This window comes from Labeo rohita, unplaced genomic scaffold, assembly GCF_022985175.1.
Source record: "Labeo rohita strain BAU-BD-2019 unplaced genomic scaffold, IGBB_LRoh.1.0 scaffold_679, whole genome shotgun sequence".
In the NCBI taxonomy this organism is placed as follows: Eukaryota; Metazoa; Chordata; class Actinopteri; order Cypriniformes; family Cyprinidae; genus Labeo; species Labeo rohita.
Genome location: NW_026129611.1, coordinates 6635 through 28200, shown reverse-complemented (window position 1 = coordinate 28200; position 21566 = coordinate 6635). Strand labels below are relative to the sequence as shown.

General features: G+C 35.9%; 1 protein-coding gene across 1 annotated transcript; it reads right to left on the bottom strand.

Annotated features, from left to right (window-relative positions):
• Nucleotides 1–789: 789 nt before the first annotated feature.
• LOC127161588 (ferroxidase HEPHL1-like) lies at nt 790–21344 on the bottom strand. The gene is made up of 16 exons (XM_051104331.1): nt 21138–21344; nt 18482–18621; nt 17825–17953; nt 17630–17736; nt 17312–17537; nt 17060–17199; nt 16101–16260; nt 13392–13513; nt 13099–13195; nt 12740–12835; nt 11537–11643; nt 11212–11437; nt 10954–11093; nt 9950–10109; nt 2944–2979; nt 790–2829 (listed from the first exon to the last, which is right to left on the bottom strand). The coding sequence occupies exons 1-16, from the start codon at nt 21299–21301 to the stop codon at nt 2750–2752; spliced, it is 2130 nt and encodes a 709-aa protein (XP_050960288.1). The 5' UTR covers nt 21302–21344; the 3' UTR covers nt 790–2749.
• Between the last annotated feature and the right edge of the window lie 222 nt (nt 21345–21566).

The following is a 21566-nucleotide window of genomic DNA, read 5'->3' as shown; positions in this document are numbered from 1 at the left end:
TGTGCAACAAACAAGGGTGTTTTGTTTTGTTTTGAAAATGTTCTGATAAAAATTTTTTTGGATATGGAATTTGCTTTTAATACTATGGGTTAGATTGAATGAAGTCAAGTAATTGTGATCATTTTAGAGCCATTAACGTGTACTCAACCAACCCATGGTTGGTTTCATGTGTTTAGTTCCTGTGTTTCTTTCTTTCATGTTTTACTTTATTTACTTATATAGCTATCCTCATTTATTGTCAAGGCAATTAGTTTCTATGGTAACTCGTTAGTTTTTGTTGTAGTATATAACTCTGCATGCAGCAGAGTAGCATGTTTTTATTGTATTAATTACAGATTATTTTGTCTTAAAATTACAGCTAATTAGTTATAGATAATTTTGCAGAGTTTTGACTACAATTTAAAATAAAGAAAACAACATGAAAAAAAAACACTTATTTTCTGTAAATTATAATTATTATTTTTTTTTAAATTGTTTTTTGCAGTGCACAATTAATTAAAAAAACACATTATTATGATAATAATGTGACTTATTCATGTTTCTTTTTTATTTTAATTTTATTACAAATTTTATTACAACACATACACTGTTAAACATTACATTCAACGTGCAGAGTAACATCATTTTTCCTACCATGTCTGATATTAAAATCTTCACAAATAACTTCACAAAAGGTGTGGGCATTGTTGATATGGCTTCGAGATATGAAATTAAGTTCTTTCAACCAGCTGTTGTTAAAATTACATGTATGTTTTTTTTTTTTCTACCAGTGATGCTTTTCAACTTCCCGTTTTCTCTTCCCATACCAGTGATGCGCAACTGATGGGTTGAAATTTGTATATGTCAACTGTGTGAGCAGGATGGATTTCAAACAAGATCTGACATCTGGACAACCTTGGAATAATATATTGATGTGAGTATTCATATATCAAGGTTTGGGCCATACAAATTACAGGAGTTTCTTGGGAGAAATTACAAAATGGGAAGGGATTGGGAGATGGGTTTGAAATAAGGCAGACTCGTGGGAAATACTGGGGTGTTGACAGGTATGCTAACAATCCATATAATTATAAAAAAAAATCCAAACCTAACTTTCCAATGTTTTTTTAGCCATAGCACATTGAGCTTTACCATTAAGAACAAAAGTTCAAACAATACCATAACAGCTGGACAAATTGTTATATTTTATTTAACACATAACCCAACAAACCCCTCACCCAACAACCCGAATGGGTGCCAGGATGTCTGTGAACTTCCCAATGGTTTCCTTCGATAGAATTCAGAATCAGAAAGAGCTTTATTGCCAAAGTATGCTTGTGCATACAAGGAATTTGTTCTAGTGTCACAGGGGCAACAACATACAGACAATAAAAATAAGACGAGAATTTAAAAAAACACATACGTAAATATAAATAGAAAAAAAATTGAAAAAGAAATTGAAAAATAAAATAAATTGTATATACAGTTGTGTGATAGATGATAGAAAAGCAATAGAATAGAATGAGATGCCGAAAAATTATGGGCAAAACAAAAAATATTGAGCAATTAAAAAACAGTTAATCTGTACAATCATAAAAAACAAAACAAATAATTTATTAAGTGAGTAACTTATTCTTTCACTCACTCATTACTCAACACACTTTTTACTCAGTTATTAAGGTGGCAGATGCAGTAGTGGCCACCATCAGTGCATTCCACAGGTGTGGTACTTGAAGGATTTGACACAGTGCAATTCTACTGCAGGTACATCTGATGCACTTTTATATATATATATATTTATTTATTTTCCCACCTCAGCTAGGATTCATTATTTCTTTCTTGTTGAGATTAATTCTGTCAACTGTTTTTCTGGTGCCTAAACCTGTCCTGGTGGGCCCAGCACCACACCTTTTTTTAATGCCTGCTTTATCTAATACATCATTAGTGTAGACTGCAAGATCTGGGACAAATTTCAAACAGCCTTTTTGTGTTACTTATTTCCAACAATTAACAGCAGTAATAAGAGATTCCTGTTGTATACACCCAATGGGGTGATAGATGCCATCGTCATGGTGACATTCCAGTTGAAGATAGTGAAAAAAAAATTCCCAACAGCTGTGAAGGCATTCTTGATGTCTAAAAATGCTGTTGTCATGCCAATGAATCCAATCTTCATTGTTTTTTTTTTTTTTTTTTTCCAGTGTTAAGTGCTTAGAATTTCACAAAACTTGACACACACCACAGTTATCTGTTGTTAGTAAAGTAACCCTCTCACTGCTGTAACTCAACAGCCAGACTGACTTTAAAATGCATATAGGACACTGTGATTGTGGTGCCACTGGGACTTGGGCCCATCATCACTGCTTGCAGATAGGGATGTGCAAATAATCGGATGCAATTATCATGTGCATTTTGTCAGCAATGCCGGTTCCGTGATTACTCGTAAATTTCCATCACGTGCAGTCAGATGGAGCGGCACTCACTACAAAGAGCCATAGTTTGCTGACGAGCTACGCAATATCGCGTTCATCATCGGAGGCGATACATCTGCATTACTGATGCAAGCAGCGTTGCTGATGAGATGCGTATGATAATCGCATCCGATTATTTGCACAGCCCTACTTGCAGATATATTCTATAATAGTTTCTCTCAAAAGCTGAGAGGTTTTCCTAACAGCTATACAGTGATGCCAGATGAGGTAGTAATGAGCATCAGTGTCGCAGCAACAAAAATTCATTCTGTTGGACTCATCCTGACTTTGATCTTTTTTCAGTGTAATACAAAGTGTAATAGAACCAATCCAAAGAGACATGACATCACAGTAGACAGGCTTCCGAAATGTCTGAAGACTGGGGGGAACAAACACAGGACAACATTTGTAAAAGCAGTTTTAACGTTGCATTTGAACATCACATGAAATTCTAAGAACACAAACCATGCAGTGAATATAAATGTTTATTTACCACTGTCTGGACTTCTCCCATCACCGCTTGATGACCCTGATGAGTAAAACACAAATAACAGAATGCATATAAATTCCTACAAATCTACTGACACTCATTTTATCCAGTTTAGTCACTCATCCACTCTAAACAGTTGTTTACACTAAAAAGTAAAGGCATAATAATATCCCTAAGTGAAAGAGATTATTATTAACACAACAGAGAGCTCAAAAAGAAAGTACATGCATAATTTTATAGGTGTCATGTTGTGTTTATTAATCTTCATTTGTCAAAAGCAAGTTTCAGCCAAGTAATGAATATCGGTGAATATTAAAGCAAACATGAAGGATAAAATGGACCATAAGGCAGGGGTGTCCAAACTCAGTAGTGTCCTGCAGAGTTCAGCTACAACTTGCCTCAACACACCTGCCTGAAATTTATGCCTAGTAAGACCTTGATTAGCTGGATTCGGGTGTGTTTAATTGGGGTTGGAGCCAAACTCTGCAGGACAGTCACCCTTCAGGACCGAGTTTGGACTCCTCTGCTGAAAGACAAAGCAGAGTTTACAGTGCTGCACAATGACTTTCTGATGTTGTGCTGAAAATTGAAATTTCAATTTTGATTGGACCTGTGGCAAATTCAATTCACTGAACTTGTCTAGAACTTTCCAGTAATCCTGAAGACCTTGATTAGCTGGTTCAGGTGTGTTTAATTGGAGTTGGACTAACTAATAGCTAAGAATAGCAGCCCTCAGGAGCAGGATTGGACATCCTTGGTATAACAGCTGTAAATGCATATCAGAACAAAAATCAAGACATCAAAAGAACTACCTGCAGAGTTCAGAAACAGGATTGTGTGGCACAGATCTTTGGAAGTCTACATACAACATTCTGTTGTATTATAACTCTTATAATAATATAATTTCTAAATGGAATAAATTCGGTACAACCAGGACTCTTACTAGAACTGGTCACCCGGCTGAAATGAGCATCGGGCTCTCTAGTACCATCTCTTATCACACGTACATCTACAGTAGCCCACATCTGAGGTGGATCAAAAAAGTTCATCAGTCCTAAGACAAGAACGGGTATTGTTTTGGTTTTAGGACAACTTTGATAAAAGGTTTTGATCCACTTCAAATGTTGACTAATGTATATGTTAATCTGTCATGACAACAATTTCAGCATGCACTGTGTAAAAATAAATAAATAAATAAATAAATAAGGGTGCCTAACGTTTAACATGAATGGAAATAATAGTTAAAAATTGTTTTAAAAAGTCAATAACTGACACTTCAACAATGGTGACAATCAACAAAATATTTATATAAACCGATTAACTCTAAATGTTACAAAAAAGCTTTTTGTTGATTGTTAAGATTCATGCCCTGATTCTTGATGTTTGTGAGTCAGAAAGACACAGCTCAAAATACCCCTAGTGAAAATATACTTAATTGTATTTAAAATATACTTATTTCATGATAATATACTAAAAATACATGTCCGTACTGACAAACTTAGTGCACTACAAATTAATTTGTAAAATAGTATACATTTTACAAATGCAATTGGGGAATATATATATATATATATATATATATATATTCATTTTTAAGAAATTGCACTGCCTAGGTTCTTAATTCTATCGACAACATGTTTGAAACTTTTGAAAACGGATGCCCACTTTGTCACTGGGGCGGTACCCTAAGGTACAAAGTGAAAGGGCATATCATCTTCTGCATATGGCATATCTTCTTTTGTGGCGCAACTGAAGGGAGTGCACTTGTATCGCAGCGACCTGAGTTCGAATCCAGTCTGTAGTACTTCCTACATTCAATATACATATGTCTGTTCTCTATGTGTCTCTGATGTTCTGTACATAAGTGAGTTATCTGGTATGCTGGGGGCATTAGTAAAAGGTAAACTGTGCCATTATTTGCAAAGACTAATTTACTGCATTAGAAGCATGCAATAATGATGCCATTAGCACACTTCAAGTTTACTTGGAATGTCATTGCAATGTGTTTCAAAGTCACTAAGGATAGTATGACTTAAGTTTGTTATTAGTATAACATTAATGTACACTGCAAAAAATTTAAACGTAAAAAAACAGTGAAATGCATGGCAGCACAGGGTGCCAAACGTTTACCATTAATGGAAATAATGGTTAAAGACCATTTTTAAAAAAACGGTGACTGGCAGAAGCAGCTTCCAAAGAAAAAACGTAAAATTAAGGACAAATATCCTAAACTATTTTTTTTCATTTTTAATTGTTATTTCATAGGTATTCTCTGTGAAACAAAATTTTTTTGCAGTTAATCACTAACTAACAGCACACATACAAAAACTAACTAACATTGCATCAACAACTACACAGTTACAACCCTTAAACACAAACACATGCGGCATAACAACAATGTTTGCTTGTCTTCTCCTGGACTAAAGCACACGCTCTACTCTTCAGCACAATGGTAACCCACTAAAATCGGACAACAGAAACCCTTTAAATGCCAAAAGAATATTAAACACTAACAGATCTCTCTAGATGACAACATCTTCACTTAATACAAACCAGTCTGACTTTGTTTCTTTCATACAAAACTTATTGAGAATTAACTGAGGTTTAGATGTTGGTGTTTAATTGAAATGAATAAAGTTTGAAGTCACCGTTGTGGAGATAAGCATTTGCTTCAGTTGTGCTCTTGATTTTCTTAATTGTTTTTCTTTTTTTACTGGTTGCTGTAGCTGTGCATTTCTGAAGCACATTTGTTATAGAAAAACCAGCAAGAAAGCATCTAATCAGACAAAGTTGGTTATATTCTATGCATAACCTTATCATATAGAGGCTTCTTTCACTGACATCGGCAGAAATCTCATATCAGAACATGCTAATCAGCACAGATTTCTTTTTATAATCATACAAAACTATATACGCAAGAACATGTAGAGTCACAGACATCAAGAATCTGGATATGAATCTCAACAATGGTGACAATTGACAAAATCACAAAACAAGCTTTTTATTGATTATCACCATTGTTTAGATTCATGTGCTGATTCTTGATGTTTGTGTGTATCAAAAAGCCTTGGTGTTCAAAAGTATATAAGAGTAAAACAAAATTGTTGTAACATCATAGAACTGCTGTTAAATTGCAGAACTTAAAGCTAACATACTCAGCAGTGACATTCCTGATATGGTCAGTGAGCAAGGCTATTGTGATCAATAAACTGTTTCTAGTCAGACTAGATGCTGAGATCTAGAGAGATCTGTTAGTGTTTCATGTTCTGTTGCTGTCAGTCATGTGATGTTTAAGTAATTAATTAATTAAGAAAACAAAACAAAAAAACCCTGTTCGCCATGATAATGAGGTCAATTGAAACTAAAAAAATAAAACATCTAAACCTCTGTTTAGATGTTCTGAAATAATATTTATAGATATATGACAGAAATCAAGTCAATCTGTAATGTTGTTTGTGGATTTGTTTAATCAGAGATTTAATGTCCTCATTTATTTAAGTTAATTTTATCTTTGGCTGTGTCTGATTCTTGTGTTTCTCTTTCCTTCTGTGATTCTGCTTGTAAACAGCAGGTGTTCATCATTATTGGTCAATCATGACATAATGATCTCCTTAACTCCAACACTGTGTCAATGCTACTTGAACACTCTGTAGTGTGGAAACACATGAACACTGAGCAGGGTTTGTTTAACACTGGGAAATATTACATCAACTTTACCTGTTTCATTTACGTAAGACTGATGCATTTGAATCACATTAAGTTTAATTGATTTGTTTAAATTAAAACTACGTGATCTAAATGCATGGAAATTTTGTACGTAATTGAATTAAGTTAAGGGCTGAAATATTTTTTTGAGTGCACAAATTGAATAAACTTTAAATTAAAAACAGATTAACATTACAAAAGTTATTCAGTCACAGGAGATTAGTGTTTGCTGGGTTGGCTGCCTTTGGAGTACCCGAGTACATTTTTGTGACAATTCACCAATGACCCAAATTTTTCTGTCAACCTGCCGAAACGCAAACGACAGTCTTGTATCACAGCGTGCAGCACTGATGACTGATTTACGTACTCATTTAACCTACACCAAGTGCGTGCAGTAATTTACTTTATTTAAAACCAGAATGCTGCAGGAATGAGTAAACCTATGTGAACTATGCAATAAATGTGCAACCTCACCCCAAAACTCAGGATCTGATTAAACATAATTCTATACAGAGATTTGTGAAATTTCCAGGACTTTTCCAAAACTTTCTGGATTTATTTTTCCGAAACGTTTCCAGGCTTGCTAATTGCTGTTTTAAAATTCCATAATTTTTTTCCGATTTCCAAAAACTGAGATGAAAAATGTACACTGTAAAAGAAAAATGTAATTTTACAGAAAATAACTATGATTTTTTCAGGTTGTTTTCTTTTATTTTGAATTGCAGTCAAAACTCTGTAAAACTATCTCTAAATTAAAAACTTGGCTGTTATTTTAAGTATTATGACATTAATTACAAATCACAGTAATTCACATTTTTTATACTGAAAAACTACTGTATTTTATACAGTATGTTTTCTGTTTTCTTAAATTACAAACAAATAACGTAAAATTACAAAAAAAATGTGTAATTAATACAATAACAAATCCGTTAGATGATAAAACGGTCAAATGACTGGCAGTAAAGTAAAATCTCCTTATTTAAATAAGCTGACAAACACTGTTATTTTACAGCTATTTCCTGAATTTAATGATCAAACACCTCGACTGTAAAACAAAAGACAAAAAACGGTCAAATGACTGGCAGCACAGGGTGCCAAACAAAAACCTGAAAATTAAAGTCAAATCTCTTTATATAAATAAGTTAACAACACTGTTAATTTACAGGCATTTCCTAAATTATTACAAACAAACACCTTCACTGTGAAATTAACTCATTAACTAATTAATTAATTACTTAAACATCACATGACTGACGGCAACAGAACATGAAACACTAACAGATCTCTCTAGATCTCAGCATCTAGTCTGACTAGAAACAGTTTATTGATCACAATAGCCTTGCTCACTGACCATATCAGGAATGTCACTGCTGAGTATGTTAGCTTTAAGTTCTGCAATTTTACAGCAGTTCTATGATGTTACAACAATTTTGTTTTACTCTTATATACTTTTGAACACCAAGGCTTTTTGATACACACAAACATCAAGAATCAGCACATGAATCTCAACAATGGCAATCAATAAAAAGCTTGTTTTGTGATTTTGTCAATTGTCACCATTGTTGAGATTCATATCCAGATTCTTGATGTCTGTGACTCTACATGTTCCTGCGTATATAGTTTTCTCCTAAAGTAGCAAAGCAGGATTGTATGATTATAAAAAGAAATCTGTGTTGATTAGCATGCTCTGATATGAGATTTCTGCCGATGTCAGTGAACGAGGCCTCTATATGAGAAGGTCATACATAAAACATAACCAACTTTGTCTGATTAGACACTTCTTTATTGGTTTTTCTATAACAAATGTGCTTTGGAAATGCACAGCTACAGCAACCAGGGAAAAAAAAAAGAAAAACAATTAAGAAAATCAAGAGCACAACTAAAGCAAATGCTTATCTCCACAACGGTGACTTCAAACTTCATTCCTTTCAATTAAACACCAACATCTAAACCTCAGTTAATTCTCCATAAGTTTTGAATGAAAGAAACAAAGTCAGACTGGTTTGTATTAAATGAAGATGTTGTCATCTAGAGAGATCTGTTAGTGTTTAATATTCTTTTGGGATTTAAAGGGTTTCTGTTGTCCGATTTTAGTGGGTTACTATTGTGCTGAAGAGTAGAGCGTGAGCTTTAGTCCAGGAGAAGACAAGAAAGTATTGCTGTTATGCTGCATGTAATTTTGTTTAAAGGCTGTGATTGTGTAGTTGTTGATGCAATGATAGTTAGTTTTTGTATGTGTGCTGTTGTTAGTTAGTGATTAACTGCAAAAAAAGCTTTGTTTCACAGAGAATACCTATGAAATAACAATTAAAAAAGAAAAAAAAAATATTTAAAAAAATTTAGGATATTTGTCCTTAATGTTACAGTTTTTCTTTGGAAGCTGCTTCTGCCAGTCGTTGACCGTTTTTTAAAAAACGGTCTTTAACCATTATTTCCATTAATAATAAACGTTTGGCACCCTGTGCTGCCATGCATTTCACTGTTTTACGTTTACATTTTTTACAGTGTACTTTAACTAGAAAATTACTTTTACTACAGTAAAATACATTTTTAGCGATATCTTCAAAATATTTTTGAATTTGGACACACTTTTTTTCTCTATATAGTGTTGCTATGGCAACTAGTAAAAACTGTAAATTTGGTTATACTAGAATGTGTGGAAATATTTAAACTACATGTGTTGCAACTAACCCCACATTTGTGCCCCATGCTTCCCTAATACATCATTTGAAACTGTCAAGGGTCTACTTTTATTAGTGTACACTCACAACATCAACAAAATGTTGTGCTTTTGTAATATAAAGGAAAAAAAAGATGCACTTTGTCGCTTTGCTCTCCAAGAACTGGAGTGCTCCACAAAAATGAACCAAAACTCAGTGTATAGGCTACTTGCCTGACAGATGTGAGAAACATATCTATAGAAAACAATAGCTTATTAATGAATAATTAAAATATGTCTTTGCTATTTTTCCCAACACACGTTGTCAGTTCTTTTGCTGGTGAGCATTATGCGTGCACTTGAGCACGGAATGGACTAAATATAAAAGCTTCATTATGGTTTAGCTTTCCTCCCCCATGTATATATTTAATTAATCAAATTAATATCAATATGCAGCCCTTGCTCATACCAACAATGAACCGCAATGGACTAATTTTTCAAGTAGACTTGGGTATGGTTCACTAGTATGGGGTGTCCAACCTGAACCAGCTCGGTCGTCAGGATTTTTAGAAATTTCCATGCAGATGTTAAAGCAAGCTGAAGCTAGGAGCTCTGTAGGCCTTTTTGAAAACTTTTACTTCTAACCTTTAGGATGAACAGTGTAAAGCGTCTCCATGCCCGCATGGATGTGGTCGGTCACATGGCAGTGAAGCAGCCACTGTCCAGGACTTCCTGCAGTCATTTCTATGGTCTGAAATGTTCCTGGGAACAGGTCGTATACATCAGCACGATGAGGATGATCCGTCTGTGGAGAGAAAATGAGAGTGTTTGAGAGACATTTTAACACTCAAACTGTATTTATTTGTTAGTGTGTTTCAGGAGCAGATCTACTGGGGTGGCATGGGGTGGCGGAGACCATCCTAGCATTTAGTATCCCAAAATATAACACGTAAATGTAAGCAGTGTTTCCTAGTCTGCTTTCAGTAACAGCGCTTCAATTGTGATCTGATTAAACAAAATAAAAATACTACGTACCGAAAAATAATAGTAAAAAGCTATACATGCATGGCCAGTGTCTGATTCATAAACATAAAAAAACTAAAATAAATACATAAATAAACAATCAAACAATCAATCAATCAATAATAATAATAAAAAACTCATAATGGAAGCATTTCCCTATTTCCCTTAATTGTACACATAATGTTAATTAATTATATGTATATGCAGTATTTGTGTGTTTAACTTCACAGAGTTTACCAGTATTTTGATACTGATGCGTAAATGGTAACCTTAGAAATGTTGTTACTTGTGTGAAAAGCACATGTGGTAAATTTACTGAAAAATACAATCTGGCAATTTTATGTAAATTTACCATTCTTAATATGAGACAGCAGCTTCTGTATTCTTGGCCTGTATATTCATATTTTATGTATTTACAATTATTTTTAGACAGTAAAATGATTGCTTTGAGCTTCCTCTATTGAAATGCACCTAATTCACATATTTACAGACATGATAATGTGTATGTCAGGCCATAAATTCAAAAGTATTCATAAATACGCATTGACACTTTTTTTGATGTCGACACCCCTGATTGTCCACATGCCACCCCCTTTTGATCTGCCCTGGTGTGTTTATGTAAATACTCTGTAAATGAAGCTTTGAGCATGGAAATGAACAGTGTGCATGTCCACTTCATTCCCCAGTCCTATCAAATACCACTCAGTCTTGTCATTCTCTGTCATATTTAACCCATGGAGGTTAGCATACAACTTCCCGTTAATACCTGTGGAAGAAAAAGAGAGTTTTAAGTTCTTAAAAAAAAGGCAAACTAAAGACACCATGTTTTTCTCCTATAAACCTGTAACACAGGCATTGACACACACACACACACACATAATTACCATGCATTTTGTTGCTCTCCATAAAGTCCTCATCATATTTGTCAAATTTTTCTAGGTCTGTGTTGAGGTAAGTTTTTATGTTTTCATCCAGGTAATGAGACATATTCTCATCAAACACCATAAAAAGGAGGGCAAATTCTTTATCAATGTCTTTTCTACGTCTGTCAGTGTTCAGGGTGTTTTTGCGGCACACTATCAGTGGACCCACCAAACCGCTCATCAAATCCTGAAAAACATTCACACAGTAGACCTATTAATCTACAATTATACTGTAAAAACTCATTACAGACATTATCAACTTCACTTATTGCTTTCATCTTTATACCTCAACTAAGCTGACAGAAGAGTAGTAGGCATACGTTATACAGTTTGGATCGTTGGGACCTGGACCTGATCGTGTTGGAATGATCCAGCTGTATGTCAGCATATCACCTATAACACACATAACACATGTACACTGTCATTATCACTCCTGCCCACATAAAAAGACAAAATTGTGTAATAAAACTCAAGGGCCTCTATTACAGATGGCAGTTGGTCTGACAGCATTTATCCATGCACTCCAGCAGCTATCTAACTATGTAAGAAGCAACCAGTGGTCTCTCAAAATGGCCCAACATTCAGGGCTAGCACTAAAAAGGCAGTAAAGACAGTTAATGTTACCAAAAAAAAAAAAAAAAGTGGCTACCTTTGGACTGGATTCTGCTGCATACCCCTCCGGGACTCTAACCCAGTTTGCCAGTTTGGGAGGTGTGGGCGCTAACAAGGACTCTTAAGACTGCAGCGTCTATCGTCAGTCACTAGTGCACCTCTTGAGATCAGGGGAGTGAGGTTTACCTGCGCTACTAAATGTAGTGTTACATCTAGAATTAGTTCTGGAAGAGCTCTGTTTTTCTCAGTTTCCGTTTGTAATTGTTGGTCCATCTGCTTATCGATATCATTTCCTGTCATTACTGAATGCTGTAGATTTTTCCATTTAAAATAGCAAGTTCAGTGGACTTTGTTGCCTTTATCTGCCATTATATTTCAGACATATTGAATCCATCTCCATTGCTCAGAGCACTCTGGGAACCTCTTTTCAGTTCATCTGAGCTTGGAATACAGTAAAGAGCATTTGTGATTTTACTGTAAGCAAGCCAGTCCCTTCCATTAGCAGCTTTTGTGAACTGCAAATATTCTGGAAATTGTTTCCCTTGTGAATCTACTGGCATCTCTTTCAACATGTCTGGAACCTTTGTTGCTAACTTGTTGCTAACAATTATCTCCCTTTCAATGTCCATTAATGTGTCTGGGCATAGACCTGACTCATCGGTTAGGTAATCTATATTCTCATGGTCTCGCTCATCACCAAACTCTGGCTCTTTTTTTCAGCTAGACTTTTGTTGTCTTGACTGTACTGCCTACTTCCACCATCACTGTCACTGTCCTTGACCTGATCTTCCTGTTACACACTGACACCATTTACATGACAAAATTAAATTTCAATAAATTTAAACAACAATAATAAAGCTTGTTTTCTAAAGCTCACTTTTTGCATCAAATATCTCAGTCACCTCCTTCTTCCCCTGTCTCAGACCTTCTTCACTGGAAGCATGAGTGGCTATCCCTGACACAGTGCTTGTTTCTGACACAGAAGGGAGTTTATAGGTTAAGGAATAGCTTGTACAACAACAAGAAAATGTATTATTATTATTATTCACTGAGTAAATAATAAGTTTCACACACCAGTAGCTTCACAAAGGAAAGTGGAAATTAGCTAAAACAGTGACAGGATAATTGAATCAGTCATTTGAACTTGAGAACTAAATCAGTTCTATTCATTAATTTGTCTGGCCATAGACCTGGGTCATTGGTAATCTGTATTCTCTCCCTCATCACCAAACTCACTACTCTGGCTTTTTTCTTCAGCTAGACTTTTGTTGTCTTGACTGTACTCCCTACTTCCATCATCATTGGCACTGCTTCTGTCCTTGACCTGATCTTCCTGCTCAGCATTTTTCACCAATGTAAAACCATGAAAAGGCCCTGGGTCTGGACAACATACTTCAACGTACTAATTAGTAAATCCATAAATCTTAGTCTGGAAATTAAGAGAACTACACCATATTCATTATATCAGCAACTTACAAATCCTTTCTGCACACATATTTCATGAACTGTTAAGAAATTTAAACGACAACATTAAAGCTTGTTTTCTGAAGCTCACCTTCTGCCTCAAATATCTTAGTCACATCCTCATCCCCCTGTCTCAGATCTTCTTCACTGGAAGCATGAGTGGTTATCACTGACACAATGTTTGTTTCTAAAACAGATAGGATAGTTTATAGATCAAGGACAAGCTTGTACAAGAACAAGTAAATTATTATTATTATTATTATTATTATTATTATTACTGAGTAAATAATAAGTTTCACACACCAGAAAGAAATGTGGAAAATAGATAGAATTGCAATAGGATCATTAAATCAGTCATTTGAACCAAATCAAAGAAGGAGAGGAAGGCACAGCTCCAGATGTTGGTGGCACTGTGGCAACAGGGGATGAAAGTAGGAGGCCTTGCGCAGACTTTTTGGACATTTTGCGGTGGGACTGGAACTTTGTGACTCTGAGTGGAATAAGATTTTTAATTAATGCCTTGATAACCCCTTTCCTCTGTGGGAGATGGAGGGACTTAAGACTCTTGATTATTGGGGTTTCATTGACTGTCTCTGTTACCACAGTTTAGTGGTAACACCAGGTTAGTTTGTGTCCATTGTAGTCCCCCTAGAGATGCCCGAGTCTGCTACAACACCTCCAGAGGATAGTGAGGCTTCACTATCTTTGACTTGTAAATAAAGGTCGAAAATGAGGAGGGCAGCAAAGTCCGCTCCGGTGGTCCCAAGTCCAGTGGTCCTGGAGGACCCGACTCCGGTAGACCCAAGTGTGGTGGCCCTAGAGGAAACTAATTCCAGTGGACCTGAATATAGTAGTCCTGAAAGACTCGACTCCGGTGGTCCCAAGTCCTTTGGTCCTGGAGGACCCAACTCCGGTGGCCCCAAGTCGATGAGTACATTCCAGAGCTCCAGTTCCAGTCTACAAGTCCGCTCTAGGGCCTGCTCCAGTCTATGAGTTCACTGTAGAGTCCGCCCAAGTCTATGAGTTCACCCCTGAACCAATTCCAGTCTTTGAGTTCACTCCAGAGCCTCCTGCTTCACCCTGGCACCCTGGTCTACCTCTGTCTTCAGGCCCTCTTCCATGACATGGGCTTGGCCCACCAAACCTCCCCCTGGTCTACCTCCTTTCCACCTCCCTCCTGGATTTCTTTGACTTTGTTGGAGCGTCTTCTGCTCCTTAAGTGAGGGGTTATGTCACAGCCAGCAGCTGGTATGCCCTTGACAGCCACCAGAGGCCACTCTTCTGGATTATTGTTTGTTTGTTTGTTCTGGACTTCAGGTTCCATTGCTCTTTGTAATCCATTACCCTCAGCTGTTTGTCATTTACCTATTAGCTCACACTGATATATTTCATGTTCACTGATTCCTTTGTTGCTTCAGTATTTCATTCTGTTACTTTGTTTTCTGTTACTTTGTGTTTTGAGGATTCTATTTTGTGGATTACCTTTTGCCTTTGTTTTCTGCCTACTGCCCTGTTTTTTGAAGCATTGTTTGGGACTGCAATAAAGCTGCTACTGGATCTTCTTATAACAGAGCATTCCATGACAAGATCACATACAGAATGACCAGTTGGAAAACTTGTTACAAAATGCATCTAATATTAATCACGGAGTCTCCTGCTAAGTTCTGAGACCGTAACAGCAACGACCGACAACAACGATATGGTCCCGTGAGCAAACTGTCCCTTCTGTTTAAAAACAGCAAACGTATAATATTATTGAGCCACTAAGGCAATCAGCTCTGTATTTATTGCCATATAAATACATTATTTCATACATATACAAAAGCTCCTTGTGTATTAGTGAATTATACTGTAAGCTTTAAAATCCATGTAAGCTTCTTATTACACTTTGATTCTTGCTTTTGTGAATTGGCCTGTGCATTCCTGGATTCACATGTGCATTTGTTGCAGTATTTGTGAACCAAAGATTAACAAAAATCCAGCTTCTATGCAGAAAATTCCAACTTTTCTGGGCACTCTTTCATTATTTATCTGTATGTTTATTTATGTGTATAGTTCTGTCACATTGGATTTACCATCAAAACTTCACACACACACTAGGGTGACCACCTAGCTACCATTCGGTTGCTGGGCAGCACATGTGAGGCGGGACATGTGAAAGAGAAATAATTTACTATTATTAGAGGTTCCTGCACTAGCAAGAACATGGTGGTAGCGGAAGGTTTTTTTTTTTTTTTGGATAAAAAAAAAGGCAAAATTCAACACAGGACACTGCTTATGACTTGTGGGGAACATGCAAAGCAGCAAATCCATCAATGGATCAAGGTCATACCAACAAAGAACCGCAGTCAATTTCATATAAACCGTACCACACTACCTCAAGTAGTACGGTTCTTTAGTGCAGGGAAGTCCAATCCTGCTTCTGGAGGATTACTGTCCTTTAGAGTTTAGCTCCAACCCTAATTAAACAAACCTAAACCAACTTATCAGTGTCTTCAGGATTACTAGAAACTTCCAGGCAGATGTTGTTGCAGACTGGAGCCAAACTCTGCCAGACATTGAACCCTGCAGGAGCAGGATTGGACACTTTTGCACTAATGCATGTCTGAGTTTGAAACAATAATTTGACACCAACCAAACAACTTTAACTCTAAGGGCAAACAGACTCGGGTTCACAACATAAATCCTAGTGTGAAAGCATCCTTATGCTAACCTTAAAGGCTCTCTCTAGGCTAGGAGCTCTGTAGGCCTTTTTGAAAACTTTTACTACTAACCTTTAGAATGAACAGTGAAAAGTGTCTCCATGCCCGCATGGATGTGGTCGGTCACATGGCAGTGAAGCAGCCACTGTCCAGGACTTCCTGCAGTCATTTCTATGGTCTGAAATGTTCCCGGGAACAGGTCGTATACATCAGCACGATGAGAATGATCCGTCTGTGGAGAGAAAATGAGTGTGCTTGAGAGACAATTTAACACTTAAGTTGTATTTATGCATTAGTGTGTTTCAGGAGCAGTTCTACTGGGGTGGCATGGGGTGGGGGAGACCATCCTAGCATTTAGTATCCCAAAATATAACACGTAAATGTAAGCAGTGTTTTCTAGTCTGCTTTCAGTAACAGCGCATCAGTGTAATCTGATAAAAGAAAAAAAGACTATTCACAGCAAAATAATAATAATAATAAAATTGCACGTACATGCAGCATGCAAAAAAAAAAATACATAAATACATAAAGTCAATCAACTGATAAGAAAAGCTTCATCATGGAATTAATTATTTCCCTTAATTGTATACATAATGTTAATTAATTATATGTATATGCAGTATTTGTGTGTTTAATGTCACAGAGTTTACCTGTATTTTGGTACTAGTGCTTAAATGGTTATTTTAGAAAGTTGTTACTTGTGTGAAAAGCACATGTGGTAAACTTACTGAAAAATACAATCTGGCAATTTTATGTCAATTTACCATTCTTAATATGAGACAGCAGCTTCTGTATTCTTGGCCTGGATATTTGTATTTTGTTTAATTGAATTTTTTTTTAAGCCAGTAAAATGATTGCTTTGAGCTTCCTCTATTGAAATGCAACTAATTCACATATTTACAGACATGATAATGTGTATGTCAGGCCATAAATAACAAGAAATACACATTGACACTTATTTTGATGTCAACACCCCTGATTGTCCTCATGCCACCCTCTTTTGATCTGCCCTGGTGTGTTTATGTAAATACTCTGTAAATGAAGCTCTGAGCATGGAAATGAACAGTGTGCATGTCCACTTCATTCCCCAGTCCTATCAAATACCACTCAGTCTTGTCATTCTCTGTCATATTTAACCCATGGAGGTTAGCATACAACTTCCCGTTAATACCTGTGGAAGAGAAAGAGAGTTTTAAGTTCTTCAAAAAAAAAAAGGCAAACTGAAGACACCGTGTTTTTCTCCAGTAAACGTGTAACACAGACATTGACACACACATAATTACCATGCATTTTGTTGCTTTCCATAAAGTCCTCATTATATTTGTCAAATTTTTCTAGGTCTGTGTTGAGGTAAGTTTTTATGTTTTCATCCAGGTAATGAGACATATTCTCATCAAACACCATAAAAAGGAGGGCAAATTCTTTATCAATATCTTTTCTACGTCTGTTGGTGTTCAGGGTGTTTTTGCGGCACACTATCAGTGGACCCACCAAACCGCTCATCAAATCCTGAAAAACATTCACATAGTAGAGCTGTTAATCTACAGTTATACTGTAAAAACTTACATGATCAACTTCACTTATTGTTTTTATATTTATACCTCAACTAAGCTGACAGAGGAGTAGTAGGCATACGTTATACAGTTTGGATCGTTGGGACCCGGACCTGATCGTGTTGGAATGATCCAGCTGTATGTCAGCATATCACCTATAACATAGAAAGGTATGTTTGTAAGTATACCATACAATCATTCCTGTCCACATAAATAAATAAATAAATGTGTGTAATAACAAACCTGGCTGAAGACCATTTTGATGGGTTTTACTGGTCTTCACTCCATGGGCATGAATAGAATATGGCCTGCTGGCTTTGTTTTTAAACACAACCTGAATCCTCTCACCAACTTCAGCTCTAATAATGGGTCCTGCACATAAAATGAGTCACTACTGAATCACAAAAGTGAAGGTGAAGAGATAAAAAGGAGACCTGCTTTACCAAAAGTGAATCTTAATCTAACAATCATTTAAAAATGTGTGATGCTTCATAATATTGTTACTAATTACACCTCTTGTTTGAATGTTTTCAAATGAATTTAGAAAGCTACAACTACATTTACAACTACATTTTACAATGGTTTTACAGACAAGGCCTAAGCCTAGTCCTAGACTAACATGTAAGTCTGAGCTGTTTCAGCTGAAAGAAACTTGCACTGACTGATCTTAAAATATATCAGTGCCTTTGCTTTGTCCCAAGATGCACACCAGTAATGTTTTTTCTAAGGCACGTTTATAAAAATTACTTAAATGTCCTGATTGAACTATAACCTAATCCGGGCTTAGGCTAAACCCTGTCTGTGAAACCAGGTCTTAGTTTTACAACTAAATCATGTGCAGTGTTTTCAAGAGAAAAAAAGGTAGTTTACAGTTCACACTTCCAAAGTCAGATGCCATACCCATTATTTCCAAGTGTTCTTCCTCTGGAATCCTGGGTTTCCTTTTGGTAAATGATTCATCTGTGTATTCACGAAACACCACCTTCTTATATTTAGCACCAATCCGATTTTGTGATCGTTCGAGGTAAATACTTCCAGGGCTGAGTAAGGCAGGAAAGAAAATGAAAAGAAAAAGGAAAAAAATGTGTAAATGTGTACAATAACAGTAAATTTGTAAAACTGTGTGACTCACTTTGTGTGAAATAGTGGGTCTCAAGCATGAGACTTGACTCAGTTAGAATGTTAACTGTGACCCTAACCTGCCCCCCTTGTCCTTACATTTTACAGATCAACTTAAGAGTGTGTACACGAGTCATTCCACGAAACCGGTATGATTCGAGACCCTCTGACCTTTTTAAGTATATTTTATCTAATGGGTCACCAAAATCTATTTTTAAACCCTTTTTGTATTAATTGAAATGTCTTCCTTAATAAGGTTTAAAAACATGACATACATTTTATCTTTAAATTAGAAATTATCTTGTGTTTTTCCATTGACACTACCTATTTTGTCATGTCCCTCTTGACCTTCTATGAAAGTGTACTTGGGATATGAATAATAAAATTAGAAAAGGTCTATACATTTTGCCATTCTTATCTGTGCTTTTTGCTGGTAATGTCTTTTTTCTAAGTAAATTCATGATTATTTATTAAAATCATACCATTTAGTTCCATACCTCAGTAACCCCTCAGCCCCGTTACACAAATCATTCTCCCCCATAAAAATAATGACCTGATCCTTCTGTGACATCATTAACAGGAAGTGACATCATATAAGTCTTCTGAACAACATTGTGAGCAGACACAGGCAAGTTACCACCTTATTTTATACCTATAACTTATTAATATTGTGATAGTCAACAACTCAACCCCGTTACATCAAATAAAGATAGAAAACTATGACTTGTGAAAATGATCTTTGATATTTTAACAATATACATGTTTTCTTAATATCATGCATGTCATGTGCCCTCCTGTTATTTACTACATTTAGAGCAGAGGCCATTTAGAGCAAAAAAATCACAACCCCGTCACACTCAACCCCGTTACTTATTTCATTATGATGGGGTTGTGAGATTAAGTTATCCAGTAATTTAAATGAATTATTATATTTGATGTGCATGCGGTATAAGACTCTTATACCACATGCATATGTTGAATGTAATGTTAAAGGGGTCATTGGATGCCCATTTTCCACAAGTTGATATGATTCTTTAGGGTCTTAATGGAAAGTCTATAATATACTTTGGTTAAAAATTCTCAATGGTTGTGTAAAACAACACCCTTTTTACCTTGCCAAAATCAGCTCTGCAAAAATCATCCCATTCTGGTCGAGGCTGCTTTAAATGCAAATGAGCTCTGCTCGCCCCGCCCCACTCTTCTCTCTGTGGACTGATGAGCCTGTTTACTTCAGCCACATTTAGCCGCTAAACTTGCTAACTAGCACATTATTAGGAAAGTCGATCACAAAGATTAAAAAAAAAACCTTTATACTCACTTCTGATGTAAGTGAAGCTGGATCATGAATGATTTGTGCGAACATAGACGGATATATGTAGATTGGGAGGCGCATTCCCTTCACAAACAAACGTAATCCACTGCATCTTCAGTGGCTCAGATGTCAGGAGTAAATGACGACCACTATGTTCATTATTACATCCAGCAACACAACACCTCAATCGCTCAATCAGATATATTCTTGTCTAACTTACATCCCTGCTCTGGCATCGAAACAAAAGAGGACGGACTGTTACAGCTGATCTGAGGTAAAACGCTCATGTCAATCAACTATCGTGGGAGTGGCCTCTGTGGGTGTGACGCCACAACGACAGACATCTGAGAACGGCTCGATTTGAAAAAGGGGATATTATTTTTACAGATTAATTAAAAACCACTGCATGGATTTTTATCATTATAGGATAGATTTATACATACACTGCCAACACACATTAATGTTCAAACAACATGTAAAAGTGAACTTAGCATCCAATGACCCCTTTAGAGCTGTAAAAAACAACTATTTGTATGTTAAGATGTATTTGTCTCTTCAACTCTGTTACCATCTTCAACCCTGTTACCCTGGACTCAGGGGTAACCTACATTTTTATTAATTCTTTTTTAAGTTTATGAAAAAGTAATTTAACGTTTGTGGAACTCAGTCTGAAATGTTCAGAGCAATCATAAGAATACTGACTTTAGTTTAAATTCTGAAGTTAGCCACATCAAAAATAATGAGGTTGCTGTCACAAAAAGTTTCATTTCAGGCTTTAGTATAGCAGAAGTGTGTGATTCTATGTAACTTTTATATTTTTTAACTTTTATATTTGAAAATGTTGATTTCATTACAAATACATTTTATAATCATATTCAGAGAACACCCATAGTGTTTGTAACGGGGTTGAAGACTAATAGTGCCCATATCTTAAAATAATGACCAATAATAATAGGGATTTGATGCCTGAGATGGGAAAATATGTTTTTCTGGAAGTTAAATATGTCATTAATGTTGTGGGGTGTTCAGAAAAGTAATCCATTTTGGTAAAAAATCTAAAAATGTGTAAGTCCAAATTGTACAGGTTTCGTGGAATGACATATGCTTATAAGTTTGTGTGCATACCTTTCGTCCAGTGTAGTTTTGTGTTTCTCTAATTCCCATGTTCGGTCTGGGGCATAATTCCACTCAACTTCCTCTGCTGCTATGTAGTACCGTACTGTGGAGCTGAAATGTTCTGGTGCAGGAGTCTTTGCTGAACAGGACTTGACTTCATAATGTTGACGCATGCCAGCTTGATAGTGATCACCCGTATGACAGCTCAGCTCAAACTGGCCTAAGGTAGGAGAGTATACCGATGAGTAAATATATTTACTGTCAAAAATATTAATATATACTTCAGTGATATAGTTTGATACAGTTTATCTGGATATTTCATATGTGGCAGTAATTTCTTATTGTCATGCTTCAAAAAAAATCTGTTGCTGCAGAGCATTTTGCCACTTTTTGCTGTTTAAATTGCTAAATACAACTGCAATATTATCTTTTATTTGA